The following is a 27,115-nucleotide window of genomic DNA, read 5'->3' as shown; positions in this document are numbered from 1 at the left end:
TACCCCCCTCTGGGGCACTTAGCTATGGCACTGGCAGCAACAGTGGGGATCAGGACTGCCACAATCTGTAGTGGGAAGCTATGATGCAGCTGCCATTTTAGATTTCCCACAATGCCCTGACAGAGTGTCATTCCAGGGCATCACAGGAAAATTGGGTGTCCAATTGGTATGGTTTTAAAATTCACCTTACGTTATTTTTTGTGGCTGTTTTTAGCAGTGTTGTTGTTGTTGCTAGGTTGTATTCAACTAAGTCTACTCAGAGTAGACTCATTGAAATTAATAAACCTAAGTTAGGTTGCAATCCAATATACACTTACCTTGTAGTGGTGAGTGGGCTTGTGTGTTCCAATGAACCCTATGAGCAATGCTGTCGGGAGTCATGTACTCCTAGCAGGGACAACCATGGTGGTAAGGTCAAGGGAGAGAAACCAGACAAAGAACGATCCAAGAATGTCCTCAACGGTGGAACAGGCGGAGGATAACAATGTGTATGTTACAATGTCTGTGAAGGCGGATGAAGGCTGCAGCAGATAAAAGACTTGCAATTGTCGTGATATCCATGCCATTGGATCAAAGCCTTTTTCTGTCAAGATCATTGTGCGCTGATCTCCCCACATGAAACAAATTCACGCACAGGCATTTTCCAACCAAACCAAACCTTATCTTGGAAGACAATCTTACTCGGCTACGAGTGATTGCCAATGAAAATGACTTCTGAGTAGACATATATTAAATTGCAGTGTAGGGCTAGCATTGAATGCCACCTGTTATTATTAATTGATTTATATACCATTTATATGCCATTGCATGTGCATCACCTTGAGATATATATGTGGAAGGTGATATTACTATTGCTACCAGAAATGGCAGGTGCCTCACAACTATCTACTGAGATGGGGGATGAGAAGAGAACAGGAAGGTGGGACTGCTCCAGCACAGGCACCATCAACTATGGGCTGATTTTAAGGAACTTTGGATCATTTTTTGTAACTGGTTGTTTATGAATCATCTATGCTAATAAATAACATAAATGACATCTGCTCAGCAATGTCCTGGTGCTGATGCCAGGCGTAGTTCCATGGCTAGCTTTCATGTCTAATCCACTGTTCATGTATTTGGTTAATCCAGGGGTTGTCAACACAGTGCCCATGGGCACCAGTATTCCTATCAGGACTTCCTATGGTGGGCCCAAAAGATCTCAGTAAATAAGTCTTCGAAAATCCACAATACTTGAGAGGCTGTTTGCTCTTCCTGCTCAGTTACTGTTTGCACTGGCCCTGCCTCTCCTACAATGCACATGCCCCCGTAAACATCAGTGGATGCCAGGACTGGGCACCCACTCTCAAGAGCTTCTTTCTGTCAGCAAGTGTGGGGTTGGCTGATGTAGATACTCTTTTCCTATTGAATGTGTATTTGTGGGAGATACATTCTTGCACCATTTCATGGTCCTTTCTCTTTTTCTTTTAGATGTGTCGGCCATTTTGTCTAAAGCCACATCCCCATAGCAGCCATTTTATGACCAGTGTTCATGGTATTTTCTCAAAACGTTCACATGTGCCCATGGATGCCTCGTCTTTTTTTAAAAAAGCCATCTAAGTTAATGATTATCCCAACATCTTCTTGCAATTTGGACTGCCTATGCTTAGCATCAAGTGCTCTCCACCCCCTACTCATCCCTATATCCAACAACCCTTCACACTTGATCACTGAATTGCCGAGTAAATCACTTAAAGGAATTTAGAGTGTCATGTAGCTAGTAGGCAATCACAAGGTGCTGAAGACTGCAGTTTTATACACACCAGCTTGGAAATAAGTCCCACTGAATTCAGTGGGCTTTAATTCTGGTTAGAAATGCGTAGGATTACACTGTAAGCTTGCATTCTCCCATTCCTGGCTAGATGACTGGAGCCAAACTTCAGCAACAAGGCCAAGCAGGTAGCAAGGCAATTGGCACCACTCACAAGTACACCAATTTGTCTCATTTCCAATGAGAGCCAACAAGTTCAGCACCCATCAGATCAACTATGGCCTGGTTTTCAGCATGGCTTGTTTTTTATAGCGAGCATCTCTGGCAATGAGGAGCAGGTTTCTACTGGGCTGTGATCCAAGCTTTTTTTTCACTGTGTCTTTCACTCAGATGTTATGGGAGAGAGTTGGGCTAGGGAACTTGCCCAGACTTTGAGTTAGGGTTCAATCCATGTGAAGGGGTGGGAGGAGAGATGGGGGTTTGATGTGGTGGCAGAAGTCAACTTTTGCAGTGAAGTGTGATCCTATAGCCAGTGTGGTGTAGTTAAGAGAGTGCTGGGCTTGGTTTGGGAAGACGTTGGGTTCAAATCCCTGCTCCAGTATGAAGTCACTTGAGCGACTTTGGGATAAGCTTCATGCCCATTGCCCTGAACTCCTTGGCAAAAGGACAGGATACAAAAGTTATGAATGAGTAATGCGGTTTGATCAATGGGAGGTGGGGTGGGGGAGAGGCACTAAACTTCTCACTTGCTGTGCCATGTTTCAAGTTGGTCATCCTTCACCCATTCACATAGGCTTCTTGTGCTTTTCATTTCCATGCTCTGTCCGCTCTGATGTTCCATGTTGATCAAGCTCAACCCCCCCCCCCTTTTTGCAGTGTTAGAGAAGAAGACAACTGCAAGGCAAGGTCGGGACGAGCTAATTAAGAAAGGCCTTCTGGAAATTATGGAACAAGGCAAGTGAAAACAATCTTCATGTTTTTATCCCCCTCCCGTCCTTTCCATAGGAAGCTGGAAGGGACTACACTGAACCAATTCAGCTAGGTAGTTTAGCACCCAGGGAGAACAGTGAAGAAGTCTAGCCTAACCCCTCCCCTGAAAAAAAACCCAACTGTTCCTTTTTTGTTTGTAGCGAAGGCATACATTCTGGTCCTTTGAGACCCACACGCAGCCCACCTGCATAACTACTCTGCCGATTTCACAGATGTTTTCTTCCCCAGTCAAAGAGGCTTTCGTTTTTCTGCCTCATTCCCAGGGCATTTTAGAGTGTCTTTAGAATTTTGGTGGGTATGATTTTTGAGTTGACCTTATGCTGTGATGTGCCCAAAGGTGCTATGTGTTTTTTCTTTCTTTCTGATAAACTTTTCTCTAGAGTTCTGCAGCTTCCGGGGCTTATGCTTCCTGATCTGGGAGGGGGGAAGCCCCATGGGGGGAGGCACTCCACTGTTGAAAGCCATATGCTTCTGAATGCCAGTTGCTAGAAACTGCAGGAGGGGAGAGTGATGTTTATATGTCCCCTAAATCTGTTCTCGAGCTTCCCCAACCCTCCGGAGCTGATTTTGAAGGGTGTGGTGTGTGTGTGTGTGTGTGTGTGTGTGTGTATGTGTGTGTGTGTGGAAGTTCCATTGAACAAGCAGTAATCTTTGTACTGATGGGGCATGTTAATTGAACACCACCCTGAGAAAGGGATACTCTGGAGTGCCTGGATATTTAAATGAACCAGAAACAGACAGCAGCATACACTAAGCTAAACGCAGCAGGAATTCCAGAACTTTGCTCTGTAGCATATTTAGGGCCTAATTATACGTTACTGTTAATGCATCAAGTTAAAACCAAGCAAAGAGATGTGAAGGCCCAGAAAAAAATCTGAAAAATTCTGGGGAAGGGGAAATGCGTTCTGGTTTTCCTCCCATGTTTTTCAGGAAAAAAAACACCAAAGCCCCATTCCCCCATTTTTTCTGTTTTTTTGGGGGGGGGGCTTCACAGTGTGTGTGTGTGGGAGGGGTGTTGGATTGGCCCACACTGCAGAGGGAGGCCTAACCTAGGTGTGGGGAACCTTGAGCCCTACAGATGTTGCTGAACTACAACTCTCATCAACCCCAGCAAGCCTCCAGATGCTATTGGACTCCAATGTCCAATGGCCACAGCCAGCATGGCCAAACCCCAGGGATGATGGCAGCTGTAGTCCAGCAACATCTGGAGGGACACAGGTTCCTCATCCCTGCCTTAGATCATATTCCCAATACACAATTCTTTGGGAAAAGGGATTGATTCTTAAGCCACTCTGGGAGTTGTAGCTCTGTGAGAGGGGGGTGAAGGGTCTTCTCTCAACTCTCAGCACCTTTAACAAACTATAGTTCCCATGATTCTTTGAGGGAAACCATGTCTGTTTAAAGTTGTATAATAGTGTTTTAAATGTATGGTGCGGATGTGGCCCTAGTTTTATGGCTAATGCATGTTTGGTTCAAGAGTTAAAACAAACAGGGTTGAGGAAGCTCTGACCCATCCATCATTTCATGCTCTTGGAGATTTTTTTTAAAAGCCAATTATTTCCCATTATTGGCATGGCTTGTTTGGACATACCATTGTTTCCATCTGGTATATAGACAGTGCAAAGAACAAACCACTGCTTACAGTATGGTGTGCTTCAGCTGTGTTGGCATGACTGCATTAGTGTGATCTCCTGGCCACCAACAGAAAGGGGAACGGTGCCAGAAAGGGATGGGTTGAATGATTGTCAAATAAAGGCAGAGACCATTAGCACCAAACCCCATGTGATGCCTGATCAGACAGTAGAACAAATGCTCTCCAGCTCAACAAGAAACTTGAGTTGAACATGAATTTGAAAATATATGCTAGTTTCTATACGGACTTTCAAGAAAAAGTCATAAAGGCATATCTTGGTGAAATATCAAATATCCTGTTGTAGGGCATCAGGTTGAACTAGAAGGTGCATTGAGTGGGTCATGCATTGGAACAGTGTAGTGTAGCAGTTAGCATGTTGGACTAGGTCCTGGGAGACCAGAGTTCAAATCCTCACTCAACCATAAAGCTTGCTGGGTGACCCTGGACCAGTCACAGTCTCTTAGCCTAACCTACCTCATAGGGTTGTTAGGAGAATAAAATGGAGTAGAAGGAAAACTACCTTGGGCTTCTTGGAGGAATGGAATGGAATGGACTGCCTTCAAGTCGATCCCGGCTTATGGCTACCCTGTGAATAGGGATTTCATGGTAAGCGGTATTCAGAGGGGGTTTACCATTGCCTCCCTCTGAGGCTAGTCCTCCCCAGCTGGCTAGGGCCTGCTCAGCTTGCCACAGCTGCACAAGCCAGCCCCTTCCTTGTACGCAACTGCCAGCTGGTGGGCGACTGGGCTCCTTGGGACTATGCAGCTTGCCCACGGTGCACAGGTGACAGGGCACGTAACCCCTGAGCCACTCACTGTGGGGATGATCTTTAGCTGGCCCTTTACACCCAGGAGACACAAGCAGGGATTTGAACTCACAGACTCTTGACTCCCAGCCAGGCTTTCCTCCCCACTGTGCTATACCAGCTGTCTCCTGGAGGAAAGGTGGGTATAAATGCAACAAACAAATGCAGTCCAAAACTGGGAGCTTGATATAGGAGATAGCTTTGGAAGTGTGCCATCTTTTACTTTATTTTTTTTCTTTGCAACGATGACTTCTAAGGCTTCTGGTTGTGGATCCAAAAATGTAGATGTAGCAGTGTCTGCTAAAAGCTCAGAAACCAAAGTGTATCTTGGCAAGCTTCTTCTAATGGCTAGAGAGAGGTGTCTCTTCCCTGTATACCCTACTGCTCCCGCTGTGGTTGATATTTTTTAATACTAAAAAAGAAATGACATGATGGCCCTTAATATAGGGCAAGTTTTATTCTTTGTGCATCCTGCAAATGAAATTACACACTTGAACAGGTTATATGCTGATAAAAGTTACAGAGGTCACTGTATATTTTACTCTAGCAACACATAAATTTAGGGCAGAATTTTATCATCGGGGCTTGGTATCCAGGGGTGAAACGCCGTTGGCCCAAAGCTTACATGTGGCCCTACCCCTATTCTTAAAACTCAGCCCACTTTGCAAACTCCATGTACTTTGACTCTGGACCCACCCATGTTTTGCTCTGGCCCTGCCCACCACCAGTATGTGCCCCTGTCAGATTACAGAATGAAAGCTGCCCTCAACAGAAAAAAAAAGGCTCATCACCCCTGGCTGAAACTCATAGATAGGAATAATCAAGAACTGGGTGAGAAGAGAAGCTACTGGTTGCTGTAGGGGTAGAGACCAGAGAGACTATAGGGGTAACCACCCAGAGAGCTTCGGCTATGGGGTGGTAGATAGATAGATAGATAGATAGATAGATAGATAGATAGATAGATAGATAGATAGATAGATAGATAGATAGATAGATAGAAATGGAGGCCAACCAATCAGTGCAGCCCTTGGGCTGATCAAGGTTAGCCAGTCCTGCTTTAAACCCAAGGAGGCTACTCTGGCAACATCCTGAGCTTCTGGATCCCTGGGAAATATCATTTCCAGGGCTCCCAACATGTCAGAATCCCCTAGAACAACATTTCCAAGGTGCCTAGTGCCAAGTACAGTGGCAGTGCAGTGCTGTGGGGATGAATGAATGCCACATGATGAGGACTCCCTAATGTAAACTGCCCTCCTGTTGCTGCCACTACCAGATACATTTTAGGGAAAGGGAAGGGGGCAGAGGAGTGGGAGTTAAATGTCTCATAGAGGATGGTGCTCAAGCCTTGTTGCCAGTTGTAAGAGGTGAGGTGGGGCACCACTGCTGCACCCTCTCCTGGTTCCAGTGACACCGGTACTCACCACAATGGGTCAGGGTTGTGGCCAAGGGTGGTGGAAGCACTGGGCTAGGGGTGGCGAGCACAGATGCAGACAGATCTGCACCCCCTGCCACCACCCACCTGGTTCCCCCCTGCCCTTGCTGCCATCCTGCCCTGACCCATCCCAGGGAGTGGCAGCACAGGCACAGCTGCAAAGAGGCTGAGCTGTGGCAGCCCCTCACCTCACATGCTGTGATTTCCCATTGCGCTCTTGATGATGTCATGAGGAGTGCCATGGGGCTCAGACTTCTGAATGAGGTCAGAATGATAGAAGATCTTTTTTCTAGTGCTTGGTAAAATAGTGCCCTTTCGCTGGGCCCCTTCTGAATCAAAATGGTGGGGCTTGCTCAGCACTGATGTGCATAGGACTGCAGCATTAAACCCTACCCTAAGCTTTGTCTCCTCCTCTACTCCATTCTTCACTCATCTTCAGACAGGAAATCTTTCAAAACATGGTTGAAAAATGGAAGAGCAGGAACGGTCCCCCCCCCTTTGTCTATGTTATGGTTATATGTTGCCAAAGAAAGCTTCGAGTGAGGAAATTTACAGCCCAACACAGTTTGTCTAGGCTGGAGAGTTTGAATAATGGGTCGCCAAGAGCAATCTAGTATGATCCATGTTATTCCTCCCCAACACAATGGATGTCTTGAGTCTCGAGGGTTTACTTTATGGTTTTAGTAATGCATGCCATTTATTAAGCACTGTTTAAAATTCACCCACAATGTCTTTCTAAATAACTGTTCATAAGCCTCTTCTGAGGTATGCAGCAGTTACATCCTGATCTTCTGCAATTAAAGTCTGTTTCAGTGCAATAATTTGCAGTTGTCAGATCTGTAATATTATGCTAAACAGAGTGCATTAAATCTTGGAAGGTCCTTGAGTTGCTGTTGTGGCAGAGTGATGGCACAGTTACCCAAAGTGGAGTACTAGTTCCCCTTCCACTTTTTCTTCTGATTAGTTCCAGTGTTTTCCTTGGGTGGGGGCACAGACTTCAGTGACACAACAAATTTAAATAGTGCTGCCTTGCTCTGTTGTAGTACCTTAAACCCAGAGCACTGTACATTACCACTGTTTTATTTTGATTTTTTAAAAATCACACCGTATTCTGAAGGTTGAGAATGTGTCGCAAAATATATGTTTAAAAGAGAAAAAAACACCAAATTCTATGATCCAAGAACTCATTTTAAAACCTTTTCAACCAGGGCTGTTAAACTCATGGTCCTTGGGTCATGCAGAGCATGCAAATCATGTATCACAATGAGCCAGTTACTTGATAAATCTTCACAAGAAATCTGCACTGATGGTGCCCTGCAGATGTTGTTAGACTAGCTGCAAGTTCTGCATATGTAGGTTTTGCTTGTCCTTTCTGTTTCACTCCCTTGCCCTCTTCTTGGCCTGCAAGCCTCTCCTTCAATTTCCTTGTCTTACCATGTCCCACTGCCTGTTTCCTTTCATTTGCTTGTCCTGCCTGCTTGCCTGTCCCCATTGAATTCTGACATCAGTCTGTTTTCTCATCCTATAGCAGTGGTTAATCTTTTTTGTTTTGCTTGAGGGCCACATTCACTGTTTGGAGAACTCTTTAAGGGCCCCATGCCAGTAGTGGCCATGGTCAAAGCAGGTGTGGCTGCTCTCACTCTCTCATGGCTATCAATTGTTGGAGGCAGTATACCTGTTGCTGGAAATCCGTATACCTGTTGCTGGAAATCCGTATACCTGTTGCTGGAAATCCGTATACCTGTTGCTGGAAATCCGTATACCTGTTGCTGGAAATCACAAGTGGAGAGAGCACTGTTGTGCTCAGGCCTGCTTGTGGGCTTCCCAGAGGCATTTAGTTGGTCATTGTGAGAAGTGGATGCTGGACTAGACCAGCCTTTGGCCTGATCCAGCAGGTCTCTTCTTATATCCCCCCCCTCTCACACACACAGCACATAGTCATGCACACAGTCATGCACACACTACATGCATACAGATAAACATACAACTCTTCCTTCCTTGCTTCCTTGCTTCCTTGCTTCCTTGCTTCCTTGCTTCCTTCCTGTCTGTCTGTCTGTCTGTCTGTCTGTCTGTCAAACACCACACACACAGGCAGCAGTGTACTTGCAATTTCAGAAGTGCAGGGCCCCTTCATGAGTCATGCCATACCCCCTTGCAGCCATGTACCTTTTCCCACTTTCCCTCATCTCCCTTGCTCTACCTGTCATCTCACGAGTCCATGCCACACTACAGCAGGCGTCCCTAAGAGCCAATCAGCACAGAAGGGGAAGCTGTGTGTTCGCTACTGAGAAGAGTCTTCTCAGTGGTTGACTCAGCTCCTTTCGCTCTAATTGCCTCTAATCAGCATGAAAGGACAAGGACACTTCTCAGTGACTAATACACTCCCTTTTCATGCTGATTGGCTCATATATAGGGACCTGCCTGGGACCCTGCTCTCCCCAAAATAACAGGTCTACAGCCTCACCCCCAGCACCTCTGGATGACTACAGCCCTGCACACAGGAGTGGCCGGTGAGGAGTGGGATACCACCGTGCACCTGGCCTCCCAGCAGTAACATCACTGCTACTTACCAGGGGGCGAAGGCTGGGGCAGTGAGGAGATTGGCTCTGCTGGTATGCCTGCACAGCACTGACCTCTTCACTGCCTCACTTTTCCGCCTCTCCCTTCTGGTAAATGGCTGCAGTGCCCCTCTCCAATGGCTGCACTTGCACATGTACTGTGCATTTGACATACCTATAGACTATACACACACATCTCTCCCTCTTTCTCAGCACTTACATACACACACACATCCCATTGGTCCATCTAGCTCATCCCTGGAGAGCATGGTCAGTAGTCAGGGATGATGGGAGCTGTAGTCCATCAGCATCTGGTTGAAAAACACTGGCCTACACTGACTAGCAATAGCTCTCCAAGGTTTCAGGCAGGAGTCATTCTTAGCCTTCCTTAGAGACTCAGCATGGGACCTTCTGCAGGGAAAGCTGTATTGCTGAGCTGCAGCTTTTCTCATCTCCAGCACCTCCACTTCTTGCCTCCAAAATCCCAGCATCACATGTCTCGTAAATACCACAAGGGTGCTTTTCATGCATAGCTACCTCAGAACGCCTAGTAAATGCTGGTGGAGATTTCCCCTTTTTGCAGCGTGTCTCAGCTACAAAAGTGTGGGGTGTCACCCAAACGACCAGATTGTATAGTGCAGCAAAAAGACAAGAGAGCGAGGAAAAAAGACATGGACAGCAAACAATGCGGGTGGCTGTTAATATGCCAATGATTATGTATGGGCTGGCTTCACAATGAGCTGAAACATCGGCAATGAACTCCCTTTCCCTCCCTCCTTTCACCGTATCATAGCAACTGTGTTGCTGCAAAGGCTATTTTAAGAACAGTAACTTTTCACCGAACGTGATTACGAGGCAGAGTGGGCGAGCTCAGCCTATAAAAAAAGGTTGCATTGGGAGCTCTGCGGCATGCAGTCCAGGTTTCCCCATGTCCTTAGATTGCAAGCAGCACAGTATGCTGAAACAGAATGCCCTTGATGAAACAGAAAAGGAAGTTGGGCTCTGTAGCTCAGCTCCTTTCAATCACCACTCCAGAAACTTGTAATGAATTAGGAATGAGGGTGTGCTGGTCTTGTCATCAGCTTTTGATGAAGAGTGTCTGAAAAAGAGGATTGCGAGTTCTCTGGCCAGAGATCATTCCAGGTTCCTCCCTCATGTTTCTCATCTAGTAATTGCTTTGGTTTGGATCATAGGTCCGAGCCTATTATTTCTGAGATGGGCAGGGGGAGGGAAGAGTGGTGCCAGTCCCAATGAGAAAAATATCGTAATTGCTTCAGCCAGAAAATCATGAAGGTTTCTCAACCATCACTACATTGTTTACACCAATAGATTTCTCCCCCCCCCCCATCTTTTCAACTATATGGGATCCTGTCCTATCAGACCAACACACATGATTCCCTTGTGACATGATTTCCATGAAGGAACATGTATGAGCAATGCAGGTATTGAAAATAAAAAAACACATGTTTCCTTCTGGCTTCTGCAAATGGATCCACAGCAGATTTCCCTTTTTTAAGAAAAAGAAAATTGTACACACATTTTATATTATTTAAATTGTATATAAGAAAACTTCAGCAGCTGATCTGAAGCCTTACCCACCCATCAATATATCACATATCCTCATAGGTATTTTGTACCTTCACACATTACAATATTTTTACGCACTTTACTGTAGGAATGAATTTGTAATTCATGAATCATGTTTGGCAATCATACATTGGGTGTTTTTTTTAGCAAAAACAACAAAGACCTTATAGACTAATACATTTAGTACAGGCATACCCCGCTTTAACATACACAATGGGACCAGAGCGTGTATGTAAAGTGAAAATGTACTTAAAGTGAAGCAATTATCTATGCATGTACTGCACTGCAATCGCCACTAGATGGCAGCGGCGTCATGCCATTAAGTGTCCGTAATTGCGAAGCACTCGTACGTTAAGCGGGGTATGGTGGCGTATGGAGCATGTACGTTATAGTGAGGCGACGTTAAGTGAAGCGACTTTAAGCGGGGTATGGCTGTATAGCATAAACCTTTGAGGACAACAGTTCCCTTCCTCAGATGCATTGAGTAAGAGCCTCAGTTGTCAGATAACAGCTCAGGATCTCATTCCATTTATCTGATGATATGTACTGTAACCCAGAATAGCTAATGCCACAATAAATTTGTTAGTCTCTTTGTAAGGTTTTGGTCTATGTATACACAGTGCACATATACTGGAAAGGTGTGACCAGTAGCCACCTTCTAGCAGGTGTACAGAGAAGGCAAAATCTGTTTGTTTCAAGATGTGCCTTCCATGAAGAAATTCTGTAGCATGTGATGCAGCCTGCATTGTGGACGAATGAAAGTTGCATTTTCAGGCTCAGGGAGCTGTCCCTGGTACTGATTTATCCTTTGCTTTTAGCAAACTACTTAATCACCTGTATGGTTCCATATACTGTAATCATGTGAGCCACATTAATGTTAAACTTATAAAAAGGAAATGACACTTCCCATGGGGTTAGGTTAAATTGTAGGGAAGAGTGGTCAGTTTCCCTACAATAGTTGGAGAAATCTACAAGTACTGCAAAGGAAAAATTCATAGCCTTGAGCTGATTTGCTTTGCTTTGCTCATTCATCTCCCTTATCTGGTGCTTTAACTTCTTCACAATCAAAAACATCCTGTGGTCTCCTCTGGTGGTCTGTAATGGAAAGAGAGGAGTTCGATTATGCAGCTTGAAGTCAGCTGCCTTGAAGCAGGCAAAGGCAATTTGAGCCTTACGTAGCGTTCCTTTAAAATGTTCAGGAAGGAGATTCAGCAAGGGGTTCTTATAGGAAATATCCAATAATCTCAATGATGTTGAAGCTAGCAAAATGCCCATCAGTGTTAATATATCAGGAAGGGTGTGCAGGGAGGGCTTGTATGGTGCAAGGGTGCCAAGGAAATACATTGCAACTCAGACAAATTGCATCCTCCCCACCTCTATATCCATGTTAGTGAGCTCTGTACCATGCATGGTCAGCTACACATTTCCTCTGTACCAAAAATGTACCCCCAAATGAAGTGTGTTTTCAAATTTATGTTATGTTATGGCATAACACATGCTGGGGGGGGGGTAAAGAAAGGCCGGGGAAGGAACTGGCAATCCCACCCCATATATACGGTCTGCCTAGTAAACGTCGCAAGACGTCACCTAAGAGTCGGAAACGACTCGCACTACAAGTGCAGAGACACCTTTACCTTTTTTATGGTTTCGTTCTATGTCACCTTTTAGCCAGAAAGTCACCCAATGTGGCTCACAAAGAATACACAGAAATACAAAATACAAGTAAGAAAATCATGATGCAATTTACAAATATTTAAGACAACAAAATCATAGCATTTTTTTAAAAAGCAACAACAACTAAAAGCCAAATATATTCACCTTCCTGGTAAACGGTAGTTCCCAGAAAGATGTTAAAAAGAGCAAGAGTGAAGGAGCATGGCAGGTGGGAAAAGTTTCCTAGTTGAGGATCCCAGCACAGTCTCACCCCTGCAGCCCATTTCTATGTAGGAAAGTGAAGTGGCGAATCTGTATGGAATTGTGTCCTGCCTCGTGGTTTAGACAAATTCATGGAGGGTAAAGCCATCAGTGGTGACTAGCCACAAAAAGCTATGGTCTACCATTACTAGGATTCACAGGTGGGGAGAATGCACTTGCACTCAGGTCCTGCTTGCAAGATCCCCATAGGCATCTGGGAACTGAATACTGGACTGGAAGGCCCTTCGGTCTGATCCAGCAGGACTCTTCCAATGTCAGGGTGAAATAACATGGTTTGGGCAGCACCATAAAGAGGAGAGAGATAAAGACAGTGATGGAATGGTGTGGCAAACTGGTTTTAAAGCATTGGCCCTAGCCCAGAGAGTGCTGGTGGTGTCATTTGGGATCCACTTCAGGCAGAAAAATGTCTTGGGCTATCACCGTTTGGGTTTACCCTTAAAATGGGAACTAAACCTGATTCCTATGCCTGGTGATCTGCATAGTCCAATATCTCTGTCTGTATAACATAATCCAGAGTTCTATTACCATGTGACTGAATATTGGAAAGTCTATCTATCTATCTGTCTATCAATCATCATGCCCCCCCCAAAATTATTGCACCTTCACCACGCATGGGCAAGCATTTCTGTCTCATTTATAACTTCTCCAACACTCACTTAAAGCATCTTGTATATCACTAGTACACCTGCTTCCACAGGAATAGATCCAACGACACTACTGTGGAGGCAGTGCATTTATTAATGTATTTTAGGCATTTCTATAGCACCCTTAAAAGAGGGGTTCCCAAGGTGGTTCTCTGGGAACCATCAAATGAACCCCCCCCTTGATTCAAAACTGTAAAATGGGAAGTGGGCTTCAGATAAACATGAATGGTTTAACTAATGATAGAATGTCATGGTGTCCTAGATTCTGAAGGCAAAGCATGCACTGCTGACGGTGCCACCAGAGCAATGCTGAGTGACCCTTCATCCCCCACATGCCAGGCACTTACCTCAGAAGAGACGCAGCAGGAACATATATCAGCCACAACCAATGCCACCTCAATTGGCGAGGAGCTGCATTCGGAAGAGCTGAGAGAAGATTCAGGTATTGGCTTTGCAACAGTATTGGCCTTTCCATTCCACTGAGCTGCAGTTGAGTCACTTTGATACCACAGAAGGTTGTAGTGTTGGGTCAGCCCCATTCGTATTTCCTAGACCAGTTTTCTAGACTCGACGTTCCCGAGCATTTTACTGAGAGTAACTGTGAATGAGAGTTCTGTATTCTGAAATAAGACTTCATGTGAATGAATGAAATACATTCTCCAGCTGAATTTAGTTATAAAATAATTTCTCCTGGATCAGGGATGATAAGCCTCTGGCCCTCTAGATGGTGTTGGACTACAGCTCCCATCATCCTTGACCATTGTTCATGCTGGGTGGGGCTGATGGGAGTTAGAGTCCAACAGTATCTGGAAAGCCACAGTTTTTCCACCTCTGGTTTAGATGCTCCACTGTTTCCTTTTCTAACTCTATGATTTTCTGGTTTTAGAGTTAGGGTCACCCATTGGAGACTACTTTAAATTGTTCCACTTCATGGTAAGGCATATTTACACAGCCAATACGGCTAATATGGTTGCCTCCAGGACAACACAGAATCACAGAATAGTAGAGTTGGAAGGGGCCTATAAGGCCATCAAGTCCAACCCCCTGTGCAATGCAGGAATCCAAATCAAAGCATTCCCGACAGATGGCTGTCCAGCTGCCTCTTGAATGCCTCCATTCTACCTCTCTAAGTAATTGATTCCATTTTTGTATGGCTCTAACAGGAAGTGTTTCCTGATGTCCAGTCGAAAATCTGGCTTCCTGCAACTTGAGCCCATTATTCCGTGTCCTGCACTCTGGGACGATCGAGAAGAGATCCCAGCCCTCGTCTATGTGACAACCTTTCATGTACTTGAAGAGTGCTATCATATCTCCCCTCAGTCTTCTCTTCTGCAGGCTAAACATGCCCAGTTCTTTCAGCCTCTCCATGTAGACCAGCGGACTCTGATTGCATGGAGATGGTGAGCCAACACCTCTCTGCATGGAGCATGGATACACAGTGACCATGATTTGCATGTGGTAGTTCAGAAAAGCACTGCCATGATCATGGAAATTCTGGTAACCACTTGGCCACCCTCCATGCAGAGCTTAGAATTGCCACTTTCTTGAACTCTCTGAAGGATTGTGAGCACATAAGCAGTCTTGTGCTCTGTAGAAGGCCATGGGATGGATAAACCAGACTTTGATACATCATTCAGGTGGAGCAACTCACCTCCAGTGAAAGAGTAGTAGTGGTAGAACAATTTTTTTTTTAGACATAAGCACTAGCATGGAGAAAACCACACAAACATATGTCAAATCATTTCACTCCATTCACTGCTTACTATAAGAAAACAACTTCCTTGTGATTTAACATGTTGGCTATAATGTAGAAAGCTGATTCTCAGAGAAGAAGAGATATGAACTGTTTATAACTACTTAATGGCAAAAGGATATAAGCCAGGGTTGGCAATTTTCTTTTATCTTCTGCAGTGGTGTTTTGTTTGTTTATAGAGTTTATTTTATTTTATTGTCCCATTTCTAGATCACCCATTGATCAAAGTCCCCTGGTCAGTTTCCAGAAATCAATAAAATATACAGAAGCAATGCAATCTGTAAAATAATCCCTGCACAAATGCCACAGAAACACAGGACCAGCATAAAACACAAACCAAAGCAATATAAAAACAAATCAGTGTAATATATAAAAACTAACCTAAAAACTCATATGCGCGCACACACAGACACAAAACAAAGAGGAAACTTTTTTGCTGACATCTAAATGCACTAAAACATATTGAAGTTAAATGGCCTGGGAAAATTTAAAAAACCCCGTAATTTAGGCACCAGGCGAGCATTCCTGGGAGGGCATTTCACTACTAAGTTTTCACCACCGATGCTACTTTTTGGTCCTAAAAGGGCCCCCTCAAAGCAGCTCACAGTACAATAGAAGGCAGCTTAAATACAGTAAAGCCAAGGGCAGAATGAAACAGTAAATGATTGTCAACAGAGGAGACCAGACCAAATGAAAAGCTAGGCAAAACAAGAAGGCATTAACAGCTCACCTCAAGCGTAAAAGAAAAGGAGCTGGGGGTAGCTGCATTATCAGACAGGATGTATGCTTGAGGTCAGAGCTCTCTTCCCCTATCAATTTAATCCAGTCTAATCTGACATAACCAGTTTGAACCAAAATGCCCAGATGAAGCACCAGAAGACTCAGGATTACTACAGGCAGGGATAGCATGACTATTAGGCAGAGTGGGGTGGCCTTCTGATGACAAATGCTGAAAGCCAGCCTGGAACAGCCCTTATGTGCAGTGGAGGATCATTATTTATTAAATTGTTATCCTGCCCTTCCTCTCGAAGGAGCCCAGGTCGGCAAACTCACCAATGAGAAGACCATTAAAACATATTTAAACCGATTCCAATACAGACACAGACTGGGAAAGACTTGTTAAAAGAGGACGTTCTTCAATAGACGCCAAAAAGACAACAGAGATGGTGCCTGCAACAGGAGGGAATTCTAAAGGGTGGGCGCCACCACAAAAAAGGCCTGATTCCTCTATTGTGCAGAATGGACCTCCTGATAAGATGATATCTGCAAGAGGCCCTCACCAGTAGAGTGCAGTGATCGACTGGGCATATAAGGGGTGAGATGATATGTCAGGTATCCTGGTCCCAAGCTGTACAGCTGGTTTTATTCACAAAAACTAAAAGTAGTGATAGGATGCTGTCCTATCTTTAGTACAGGTTGTATTGGTGGAAGTTTGTATTGGTGGAATTCCTAAGTACAGCACCACAATCAGTCAAGGTGGAGGAGATTCTGCAGCGCTAGCAGAGAGGATGGGAGGGCAGAAATAGCTGCAAAACTTTCCCTGATCAAAGAACAAATTACTTCATTGATGGAACATGTGAAAGGACCTGAACAGACAACAGAGACTGCATACAGCATTTCTCTCCAGCAGGAGTGAGGAACCTTTTTCATCCCAGGGGCCACATCCTTATGGACAACCTTCCAAGGGTCACATGCCAGTGGTGGGTGGCGTCAGATGCAAAAGCAGGCAGGGTGGCTCTAACCTTTGCACAGTAGGTTACATTCCAGCTGTCCAAAAGCTAGAGATTTCTACACACTCCTTTCTATCCTCCTTCCAGGCAAGCAAGAGGCATTATCACAAGTGGAAGGCCATTGTCAAGCCTGGCAGAAAAACTCAAGGAAGGTGTGATCTGGGAGAGGGGCACGGTCTGGGGAGGGTCCCAAGGACCGAATGAACAGGCCTCTGTAGTGGCTTGTAGGCTTGATTATTGGCAGGCTGATCTAATTTTCACCATAATCAGAAGCATGGAGGAGTTCTTTGACTGACCTCTTGCAGCTACCTACTTATATCCTGGGTTATCCACCAGGGCTGTTTGTGTTTTGTTCTTAATTTCTGTATTTGGTCCATTTCCCCCTTCCCCCGCTTGCATTTAGTGTACTTCTTTACATGTACATGAAACTCAATGCATGTATGAAAGTCTCTCCGTTGGGTCCCAATCAGCTGTGCCCCCAGAGGTAGTGGGATGTCTAGCAAGATCTCTGATGCCGAATGTAGTAGGTAGCCCTGGATCTGAAGAATGCAATCTATAAATCAGGGGTGGGGAACCTCAGGCCTGGGGACCACATGCAGCCCTCCAAGCCCCTCTGTTTGATCCTTGGAACTCTCCTCAGGCCATACCTCTCACCGGTCCTGCTTCACACTCCAAGAGTTTCTGCCTAGCTGGAATGTGCCCTTGAGCTCTGATAATGCCTCTTGCTGTCTGGATGGAGGATAGAGAGGGATGTGTGAATGTGCGTAGAAAGTAGCCTACTGTACAAAGGTAAAACATTTACATTTGTTACTCCATCCACTTTTTGCCTCTGGCCCTTGCTCGCCACTGGCGTGTGGCCCTCAGACATTTGTTCAGAATGGAATGCAGCCCTCGCCCTGAAAAAGGTTACCCACCCCTTGTATAAATCAATGGTGCAAATGGGTAACTCTGGATTCTGGGCTTAATGTTCCCATGGGTCGGGAGGGGGCATCTCTTTCAATGGTACTGTGTATTGCTTCATTTTCTTTGGGACGGGGAACCTGTGGCCCTTCAGAAGTTGTTGGACTCCATCAACCTCAACCAGCACAGCCGGAGATAAGGGATTATGGGGATTGTGGTCCAGTAACATCAACAGAGCCACAGGTTCCCCATCCCTGACTTACTTCAAAATGTGGTAAGGCAGCTCCACTGCATTTGGTGCCCCTCTGCTCATTTTGATGAGTGGGGCCCTGGCCGTCTGCCCCAAAGTCCTGCCCTCACAGCACCACTGTCAGTGCTTAATGAAAGCCACTGAAATGCTCCTTTAAGTTGCATTGGTGTGTTGAAATAGTGTCACATTGTTGGTGGTGGAGAGTTGAAGCCTATAGGTGGTGTCAGCTCATACTTATTGCTCATGTTTGACAACCAGAAGGCTTTAGTGAGATATGATACTTAATGATAAAGCTGCTTTCCCTTCATCTGAAGACTGCTTCCTAAAAAAGGTGAGAAGCTACCGTCCACGTATGTACCCTGCAGCCTAGTTTCATACAACATCAGTTAAGTGCCAGTATGATGTAACAGACAGAGTAGAAACCAGTGGTGGCAAGTGTCTCCGTTCAGTGGGGCAGTGAAATCCGCTTTGGGTTTTAGCCTGAACTTTCAAGGAGCTGGTAGGAAACGGTGGTGGCTGGTGCCATTGGGACTGGTGGGGCAGGCCAGCAGTAGGTGAAACCAGAACAAACTGATTCTAGTTTTGTCCACATCTTCCTCCCTGCTGCTGTTTACGGGGCAACACTGAGACTAAGGAGGAGAAAGCTGACTCCCTGAACTGGCTGTAAGTAAGAAGGCAGGCAGGTGGGGCTGGCTGGGGGCAGACTGAGGGTTGGTGGGGCAATGCTGGTAGAAAACAGCAAGCTGCCTTATACTGAATCAGACCACTGGTCCATCTAGCTCAGTATTGTCTATCTGCACTGACTGGCAAGGGGGTCTTCAGGGGTCCAGGCAGGAGTCTTTTCCCAGCCTTACTTGGAAATGGTGGGGATTGAACCTGTGACCTTCTGCATGTAAAGCAGATGCTCCATCACTGAGCTACAGCTGTTCCAGCTGTTTTGGGGAATAGGTTTCAGCACCTTGGACAGCTCCCTGAACACCAGAACGGACTAACTGCCCCTCTGACATTGGAGCCACCAGTCTCCATTGGACGGAAGGAACAATGAGCAGCGCTGGTAAAGGGAAAAGTTCAGGTGAAGGTGGGGAAGATGCAGAAATAAAGTTCATGGGCAGGGAGGTTGCAAGTAGCTTTTATACGTGTTGGCAAAGGTGCTTGTGATGGATATGGAACTAGATTTATTATTTATTTATTTATTATTGACTTATATCCTGCCTTTCCTCCAAGGAGCTCAAGGGGGCATACATAGTTCCCCACCCCTCTCCATAATATCCTCACAACAAACCTGTATCTTTGAAGCCTGTCTAGGGATGTAAGGATTTGAGTGGTGAGAAAGGTGAATGACATTGGCAACAAAGTGGTGGCCCCATCTGCACTATACTTTTAAAGCAGTATTATATAGTCGTAGCTTCCTCCCAAAAATCCCAGGAACTGTAGTTAAGGGTGCTGAGAGTTGTTAAGAGACCCCTGTCCCCCTCACAGAGTTCCCTGGGAAGATTGGTTGTTAAACCTCGCTGGGAAGTGTAGGTGGGGATCCGGAACAGAGCTGAGATCAGAAATCCCTGATGATTCCAGCTTCCATCTCAACAGGGGAGCCAATTAATAACTTTACTGGAGCAAGCCTTATTGCTATCTAATTGGCTGTTTGGCGTATTTGTCTGGTAATGAGGACTATAAAGAATTTATGCAGGTAGCTGTCCATTTTATTACACAAAACTCCCTTCAGAAATAATGCATATGTTTCACAGGACGTTGCCCCCAAAAGCAGATACACTATGATTAAGCATCAAATATTTATGCAGAAATAGGCTTGCTGCACCGGGGGCGTATTGTAACAAAAACTAGCGATGATAGAAACACATATTTTGCTTTCTTAGAGGACAGAAAAAATTTACAAGTATTCAGAGGGACTTGTACGAATGGCCTGTTGGAAAGGATTTTGAAAACAGTAGGTTGTAAGTAGCTTTTATACCATGTTGGTAATATTTTCACTTCAAACATCCCTTTAATTTAGTTTGCTCCCTCCTTCTGCTGCCCTCTGCTGTCTGAGCTGGCAGGCTCTGAATTGCTTTAATTCTGCATTCCTAGATTTCATTTTCTCATGCACTGTCCACAGTTTCCGATAGGTCCACTGCAAGTTAACCACTATTGAATCAATGGCAATGAGTTAGCAATGAATATATCACCACTGAAATCAGTGGAATGAGTTAGCGATGACTATAGCCTATTAACATAAAAAGAGCCCTGCTGGATCAGACCAAAGGCCCTTCTAGTCCAACACTCTCTTCTGACAGTGGCCAACCAGATACCCATGAGAAGCCCACTGGCAGAACCGGAGTGCTACAGCGCTCTCTCATCTTGCGATTCCCAGCAACTGGTGTGCTGCCTCCCAACACTGGAGGGAGAACATAACCATAATGGCTAATAGCCATTGATTGTTGTGTTCTACCTCCATAGTTCTTGTTCTTTCGATGAGGTCAAAGCTGCAAACCTACAATCATTTGCCTGAAAGTAACTGCCATTGAACTCAACAGGACTTCTGAATAGTCATAAGCAGGACTGCACAGTCATGACTAATGATAGCTGGATTCTGCCATTTAGGATGGAGTGTGTCACAATGGTAGCGCTTGAAATGTTTAGGGTGGCTTCATTATATTGTTATCCTGTGAGGCAGGGTTTTTGCTCCGTTTTAATGAAGCAAATTTGACGACGAGGAAGTGTATTTTACCCAAGACTTCCAAGGACCATGTGTTGGGCTGCAATTTGCGGTTAGTAGAATCCATACACAACATGCTATCCATGGGATCTACTGCATCATGCTGATGCAACTTCCTTCCTCTATGCCAAGCACTGTTTTTTTAGCTCCTTGTAAGCCACCTTGGGATGGGAGTGTGCCCTAACAGGTGGATTTAAAATATTTTTAATTGATTGATGCACTTGAAGAATGACAACCCAATCCTTGGCATGTATACTAATCTCATTGAGTTTTATGGAATTGTACATTGTTATGGAACTGTACAATTTATGGACCATGAATGGTATTCAAATAATAATGGCACAAGCAGAATGGCTTCTGCTTGCACAATGAGACGTCCCTCCCCTCTCCTTCTCCTGCACATGTCCCCTGCTCTGGAAGGTTGGGGGAACCCTCAGAATGTATTTAGAGGGGCATGGGAGAGGAAAGAGAGAGAATGTTCCTTTGCACAAGGAGAAATCATTCTGCTGATGGAACATTTGTCTTAGTGCTCCATTGAATATAACCCTAAGTTCATGTACATAGTCTTGGAGCTGTAGCTGCTGTTTTAATTTCTGTTGTCTGGCCCTGTGCACCACGATAACCAAAACAAAGCACAGTATCACAAAATACACTATGGATGTATTTCTAGGGATGACTAAATCAATTGGAGAAGTTTCATGGATTAATCAAGTCCTTGGATTCTTGGGGTTCCTGTTGAAGGTGCTTAGTTTCCAGGAATATTATGGCTGAAACTGGAGGGTGATTAAATACAGGGGATTGCATCACCATCCAGTGTTACATGAGTGTAAAGGGATTTCCCCCTTCGTCCCCACTTCAGCTTCCTGAATTCCATCCCAAAGCCCCCCCGGATTCAGTAGCCTGTACAGTAGCAATCCATGTGATAGGCTGGAGAATTGGAGCTGCCCTCCTGGGATCAGCATTACTTCTGCTTATGGGATTGAGGCAGGTTACAGCATGGCAGGTCAGGGGCTGTAAAGGTGCCTGTGCAGGCCCAACCTCACTGCTGACCCCCCCCCCCCCGCCCAGACCTGTCCAAGTAGGCTGCAGTGACCCTGATATCAGGAGGACATCTCAATGTCTCTGCTCCACCCAGTGGGTTGCTGCTACTTGTATCTCAGTCAAAGACAAATTTGCAGGCCGTGTCTGATGAAACATTGCCTGTATTGCTGTAGACTTGACCTGTCTTCTCTTCCATGTGAAATATCTATTTCCTCTGCAAACTGAACTGAAATGTGGATTTTCACTTCTATGAAGCCTGAGTCTATCCATGCTTATTCAGAAGCAAGGCCAGCTGATTTCAGGAAGACTGACTCCTAAGAAAGAGTGCATAGGATTGCAGCCCAAATAATTTCATTCTTATAAACCACTTAATAATCCTACACACACACACACACACAAAACACACACACGCATGCACATGCGTGCACACGCTCAAGTTCCCCCTCGAAGAGTCACTCATCTCCTTGAACAACCAACTTTGTATGGAACAGCCACTGATTCCCCAACACACCTTTTGTGCTGTTCTGACACTACCTTAAGTAGGACCAAGTTCAATTTTTGTCACATGTTTTTATTTTGTTTTGACTTATGATAACTGTCTGGATTTTTCCAGTATATATCCAGTGATCTTTTCAAGAGCTTGATGTTTCATCAAATGTAGTGGTCCAGTGTTCAGTGTTCCACGTCATCATGCATATTACATTTCCCAATGGACAGTCTCCTTTGCCCACAGTGCTCAAATTAAAGGAGGGGCAGAGGGGATCAGGACCCATACATTTGGTGCAGGCCCCTTATATTTTTGCTTTTTACAAGGCTGTGGGGGGCATGATTCAGCTAAAACTGGGGGAGAGGGCTTGGGATTGGGGCTTTTGGATTTCATTAAAGTCACCCCCATCTCCGCTTCTCCTGAATTCAAGCAGTGCCTTAGCTGCGTTGACTCACATGCTTTGATGCCCCACTGAGACATCATGATGCCAGGCATCTTTATGTAATGTCCGTCCATTTCCTTTGTGAGAGAACCTGATTTGGCCCTAGAGATCTATATGATTTCAGCTGCAATCTTGGCAGGTCTGGCTCTGGCTGTGGCAGCCTCTTTTCTTAGTCTTAGCCAGGCCTGGGTATTTCACAAGTTACAGTGACCCAGAAGGCACATGGAAGGCCATTGATATTGGCTGAGCTAGGTTAGCAAAAATAGGGTGAACACACATACTTGGATCATAACAGGAATAGTGCAAGGGAGCACTGACACATACGCTGGGTGCTATCCAATGTCACTCATGCATATGGCAGAGTTGCCATAAGTCTGTTGATTTCAGTGGGTCTGTTCTGAGTACGACATAGTTGGATCGCATCTGTTGTTTTAAAGGCAGTTTCTACGATGGATATTTCTGTCCTTTTCTGCAGGCACATTTTAAATTAAAATTAAGTGAACCCCACAACATATTGATGAATGCCACAATGTTTTAGTTTTAATTCTGAGGCATTCAGGTCCCAGGGCTGGCAAGCCAGGGCATTGCTAGGTACTTAAAAAGGATTTGGGGCACAGGCCAAGGAGACAAGTTTGCATCTGCTGATTTTTAACCATAAATGTCACTGGGCAAATCAAGATTGTGGGTGGCTGGGATCTCATTGGCAATGTGCTTTGCAGTGCACCTAGCCACCCTATGAGCTTTTTTAAAAAAAACAATAACAACAAACAATTTACAGAAAAAGGGTGGGGCTAGAGATCTCAGACAGGCAGACCAAAACAAGAGCCTTATAAACTCCATTAGCAACAAGGTGACATCCACAGCATACATTTATAGCACTCTTATATCACGCATACCTCTTATACTTTAGTAGTCATGGCTCCCCACATAATAACCCTGGGGACTGTAGTTTGTCAAGGGTGCTGAGAGTTGTTAGGAGATTCTTCACACAGCTGCACTTTCCAGCACCCTTAACAAATTACAGTTCCCACACTTATTTGGGGGGAAGCCATGGCTGTTAAATTGGTATGACAGGGCTTTAAATGTGTGGGTAGACATGACCCAAGTTGCCCCCACTGAGAAATCTGGAAGGTTTCTACCAGGTGAAGCACAGGATTAGCTCTATAATTTCCAAGATGAGGAGGGTTCTGGGTAGTGTTACTCTTTTCTCTCAGTTAAATCTACCTATATTTCCCTCGTCTGGATTATATTCCCAGAGGTTTAGGAACCAGGGAATGATCTGCAGGGCTTTTGAAATCAATAGCATTTGGGATACCTGACTTGAAGGTATTCTGACCGCTCTTCCTCAAGTGGTATTGTAGGAAAATCAAATCCTTCATTAACATGGAAGGGTCAAACTTCCTCCGTATGCAATTTAAATCCACATGCATTTAATAGTTTGGTCATACTCTATAGTGAGAGAATCATTTTCAGGTTTTTTAAGTGAACAAGGTCAAAGCCTCAGTACTTCATTTAAGATGTGAGAGGCTTCTCTCTCTCTTTCTCTCCACCACCCCATTTCTAGCTTGCTGAACGTCAGGAAAAAAACAGCTACATAATATACCAAAGTATTATGAAGGGGAGTGGATTTCCATGGAATATTCAAAATGCCTCTAGAGGCAAAGTATTCAAACTGGGATTTCTTTTTCATTTTTTAAAATCAGCTGATCAGATCCAAAGGAAATCCTTTTCAAAGATCCTTTTTTCAGAGGGCTACCTGACTTAAAAGCCACGTAGGAAAATGAACAGAAATCTAAAGTTGTACATGGGTATACTGTCATTTGAGTATGATGTAATGGCCCAGGAGCTGTGGACTCTGGTTTCATTTGCAGGCCAAGGCAGTCGGGCCAGTGCAAGACGTTTTCCTATATGAGATGAAGGTCAAGATGGTGGCCCCACCATTCCACATATAGAAGCCTGCTGGACTGACAGCCGAGTCTTAGTTCAACACTGGCAATGAGTAGGGGCATTGGAAGATTCCACCGAAAACAGAAATGGGGGTGGAAATTGCTGATGTTCACTTATTTATCCTGTGCCCAGAATGAAAATCATTCCAGTGAATATGATCAGTATTAGCTGTTGTTGCTGTTTCTTTCAACAACAGCAATATGAAATACTGATATGTCATTTGTTAATGGCAATGTGTACCTCTTTCTTGGGTCCTATGGGGCTCGTTGAAACGAATACTGCAAACACAATTACAATGTTTGTTTTATATATATATATATTTAAACAATAACTGAAAGGAACATAACACCATGTATGCCAACAGAATATATCATATATCTTCTTAACATAATAATCTCCAAAGTCCAATGCATTCAGCAAGACATAAATGAAGAAGTTGCTTGCAGAAAGTCCAGTAGAGAAAATTCGGAAATTTCCAAATTGCAACTTCAAAGCCCTAAATAAAATATAATTTAAATTCAAATACATAAAGCCACAAAAGAATTAATTTACTCTTCCATCCCCTTTACACACATAATTGTAAAACCCCATTACCTAATTCAAGGTGACAAGGGCCTAGTCCTTACTCCCTGGCATTAACAGCTCCTTTTCTCTTCAGCTTCCTCACAGTTTGTACTCAACTCCTTAATACAATCCTTCCATAAGGTTTCTCCACCCGCTGGACCAAACCAATATAACCCATAGGGGTTACAAATGCAATTTATGCAACTAATTATGTAAACTGTGTAGGTTGCATAATTTTGCCACACTGGCCAGTGAGACAAATATCTTTTTTTGCTGGAAGATGAACTGCAGTGGAATGCAAACAGTGCTGCATACAGGGTAGAATGGTAGTGATGAGACAGCAGCCACATACAGCTCTGTCCTTCAATATTATCCTGCCACTCCTGCCTCCCGGAATCTCCTGTCTGAGGTGGTGGCTTCTCTCTTGGACATTCACATATTGGCAAGGATGACTGACATGAAAAAAAAGCCTACATGTGAGCATCTGTATGAAGGGCTCTTGACTCTATAAAGATTTTAAGAACAGACATCGTGTATTATTAGTGTTAAAACTTAATCATCACTGATGACAGAGAAGTCTCTTAATGACTTACAAAAGATTAACAGTCAAAAAGGGATTGCATAAAATTAAAGATACAATACAATAAAGCCTTTTTAATAACCATAAAGAACAATCAAAGCTTTGGCAGCAAGAACTTCTCCATCAAATCTCCATCAACCAACTTAAAATGCTTGGAGGAAGAGAGAGGTTTTAACTTTACACCAAAAAGGTGTTAATGATTGTGCCAGGTGGATCTCACTAGGGAGAGCATTCCACAGATGGGGAGCCACAACCTAAAAGGCCCTGTCTCTTGTTGATACCCTCTGAACCTCCCTCAGGGGTGCACCAAGAGAAGGGCCTCAGATGAAGACTGAAGGGTCTGGGTAAGTTCATACTGAGATGTTGGGATCCTGAGCCATAAAAGGCTTTATAGGTTAAAACCAGCACTTTGAATCAGGCCAGAATTGGTATCACCTTGAACTTGTCATCAATTGGGTGGGCAGATGCTGCAGTTTCCAAACCATCTTCAGAGGCAGTTCCATGTAAAGTGCACTGCAGAGTAGAATAGAACAGAATAGAATAGTTTATTGTTCATAGCCATTGGCCGCCACAATATATAAAATATATAAAAAGTACATAAAAAAGTGCACTGCAGTAACCTAATCTTGAGTAATCTAATATTTAGGGGAGTGCTGTAGCTCAGTGGTAGAGCATTTGCTTTGCATGCACAAGGTCCCTGTTTCAAATCCTGGCATTTCAAGGTAGGGCTAGGAAAGATTTCCTGACTGGAGCCCTGGATAGCCACTGCCAGCAAGTGCAGACAATACTGAGCTAAATGATTCAGTATAATCTGATTCAGGATATTGTTTATGTATTTTGCGTTGTAAATTAATTTGCTATGTTTTTTATTGTACCTTGTGCATTCTATTGTAAACCGCTTTGAGATCTTTTGGATAGTAAGCGGTCTATAAATGGAAATAATAAATAAATAAATAAATAAATAATATAAGACAGTTGCCTATGTTCCTATGAGGCTTTGGTGGCTGGTGGCTCCATGTCAGCGGGACAAAGGAGTCTGCTCCAGATTTTGGCCTGAAATTTCAAGGATCTGTCCAAGGTTTCAGCACCTTGGACAGCTCCTTGAAAGTTCCGCTTAAAACCCAGAGCAGATTCCACTGCCTCACTTATATGGAGCCACCAGACACCACTGCCGTGAGGTTGCCAGAGCATAGGTTACTGTAGCCAAGTTCAACCTGTCAGATAGGGTCATTGTTGGGCCACCAGCTGAAGTGGTGGAAGACATGCCACTGAGACCACCTCTGCCTCAAGTGACAGTGGAGAATTCTCAAACTACAAACCCGCGTAGAGCAGGTTGCACACCACTCAACCAACCAGAAGAACCCACAAACAGCATCT

General features: G+C 44.5%; 1 protein-coding gene across 2 annotated transcripts in view; it reads left to right on the top strand.

Moving 5' to 3' along the window:
• The window catches only part of PHACTR3 (phosphatase and actin regulator 3), a 250,670-nt gene that overhangs the window by 89,701 nt on the left and 133,854 nt on the right, over nucleotides 1-27,115 (top strand). Inside the window, exons 3-4 of one of the 2 annotated variants that reach the window (XM_061630260.1) lie at nucleotides 2,624-2,701; nucleotides 13,594-13,773. In XM_061630260.1, coding sequence (XP_061486244.1) covers nucleotides 2,624-2,701; nucleotides 13,594-13,773 — 258 coding nt within the window. The remainder of the gene's footprint in view (nucleotides 1-2,623; nucleotides 2,702-13,593; nucleotides 13,774-27,115) is intronic. The other variant, XM_061630261.1, reaches the window with a different exon arrangement.

The sequence above is a fragment of the Rhineura floridana genome, chromosome 6, assembly GCF_030035675.1.
Source record: "Rhineura floridana isolate rRhiFlo1 chromosome 6, rRhiFlo1.hap2, whole genome shotgun sequence".
Classification (NCBI taxonomy): domain Eukaryota; kingdom Metazoa; phylum Chordata; class Lepidosauria; order Squamata; family Rhineuridae; genus Rhineura; species Rhineura floridana.
The sequence above is the reverse complement of the archived record's forward strand: the minus strand, read 5'-3'. Positions and strand labels throughout refer to the sequence as shown.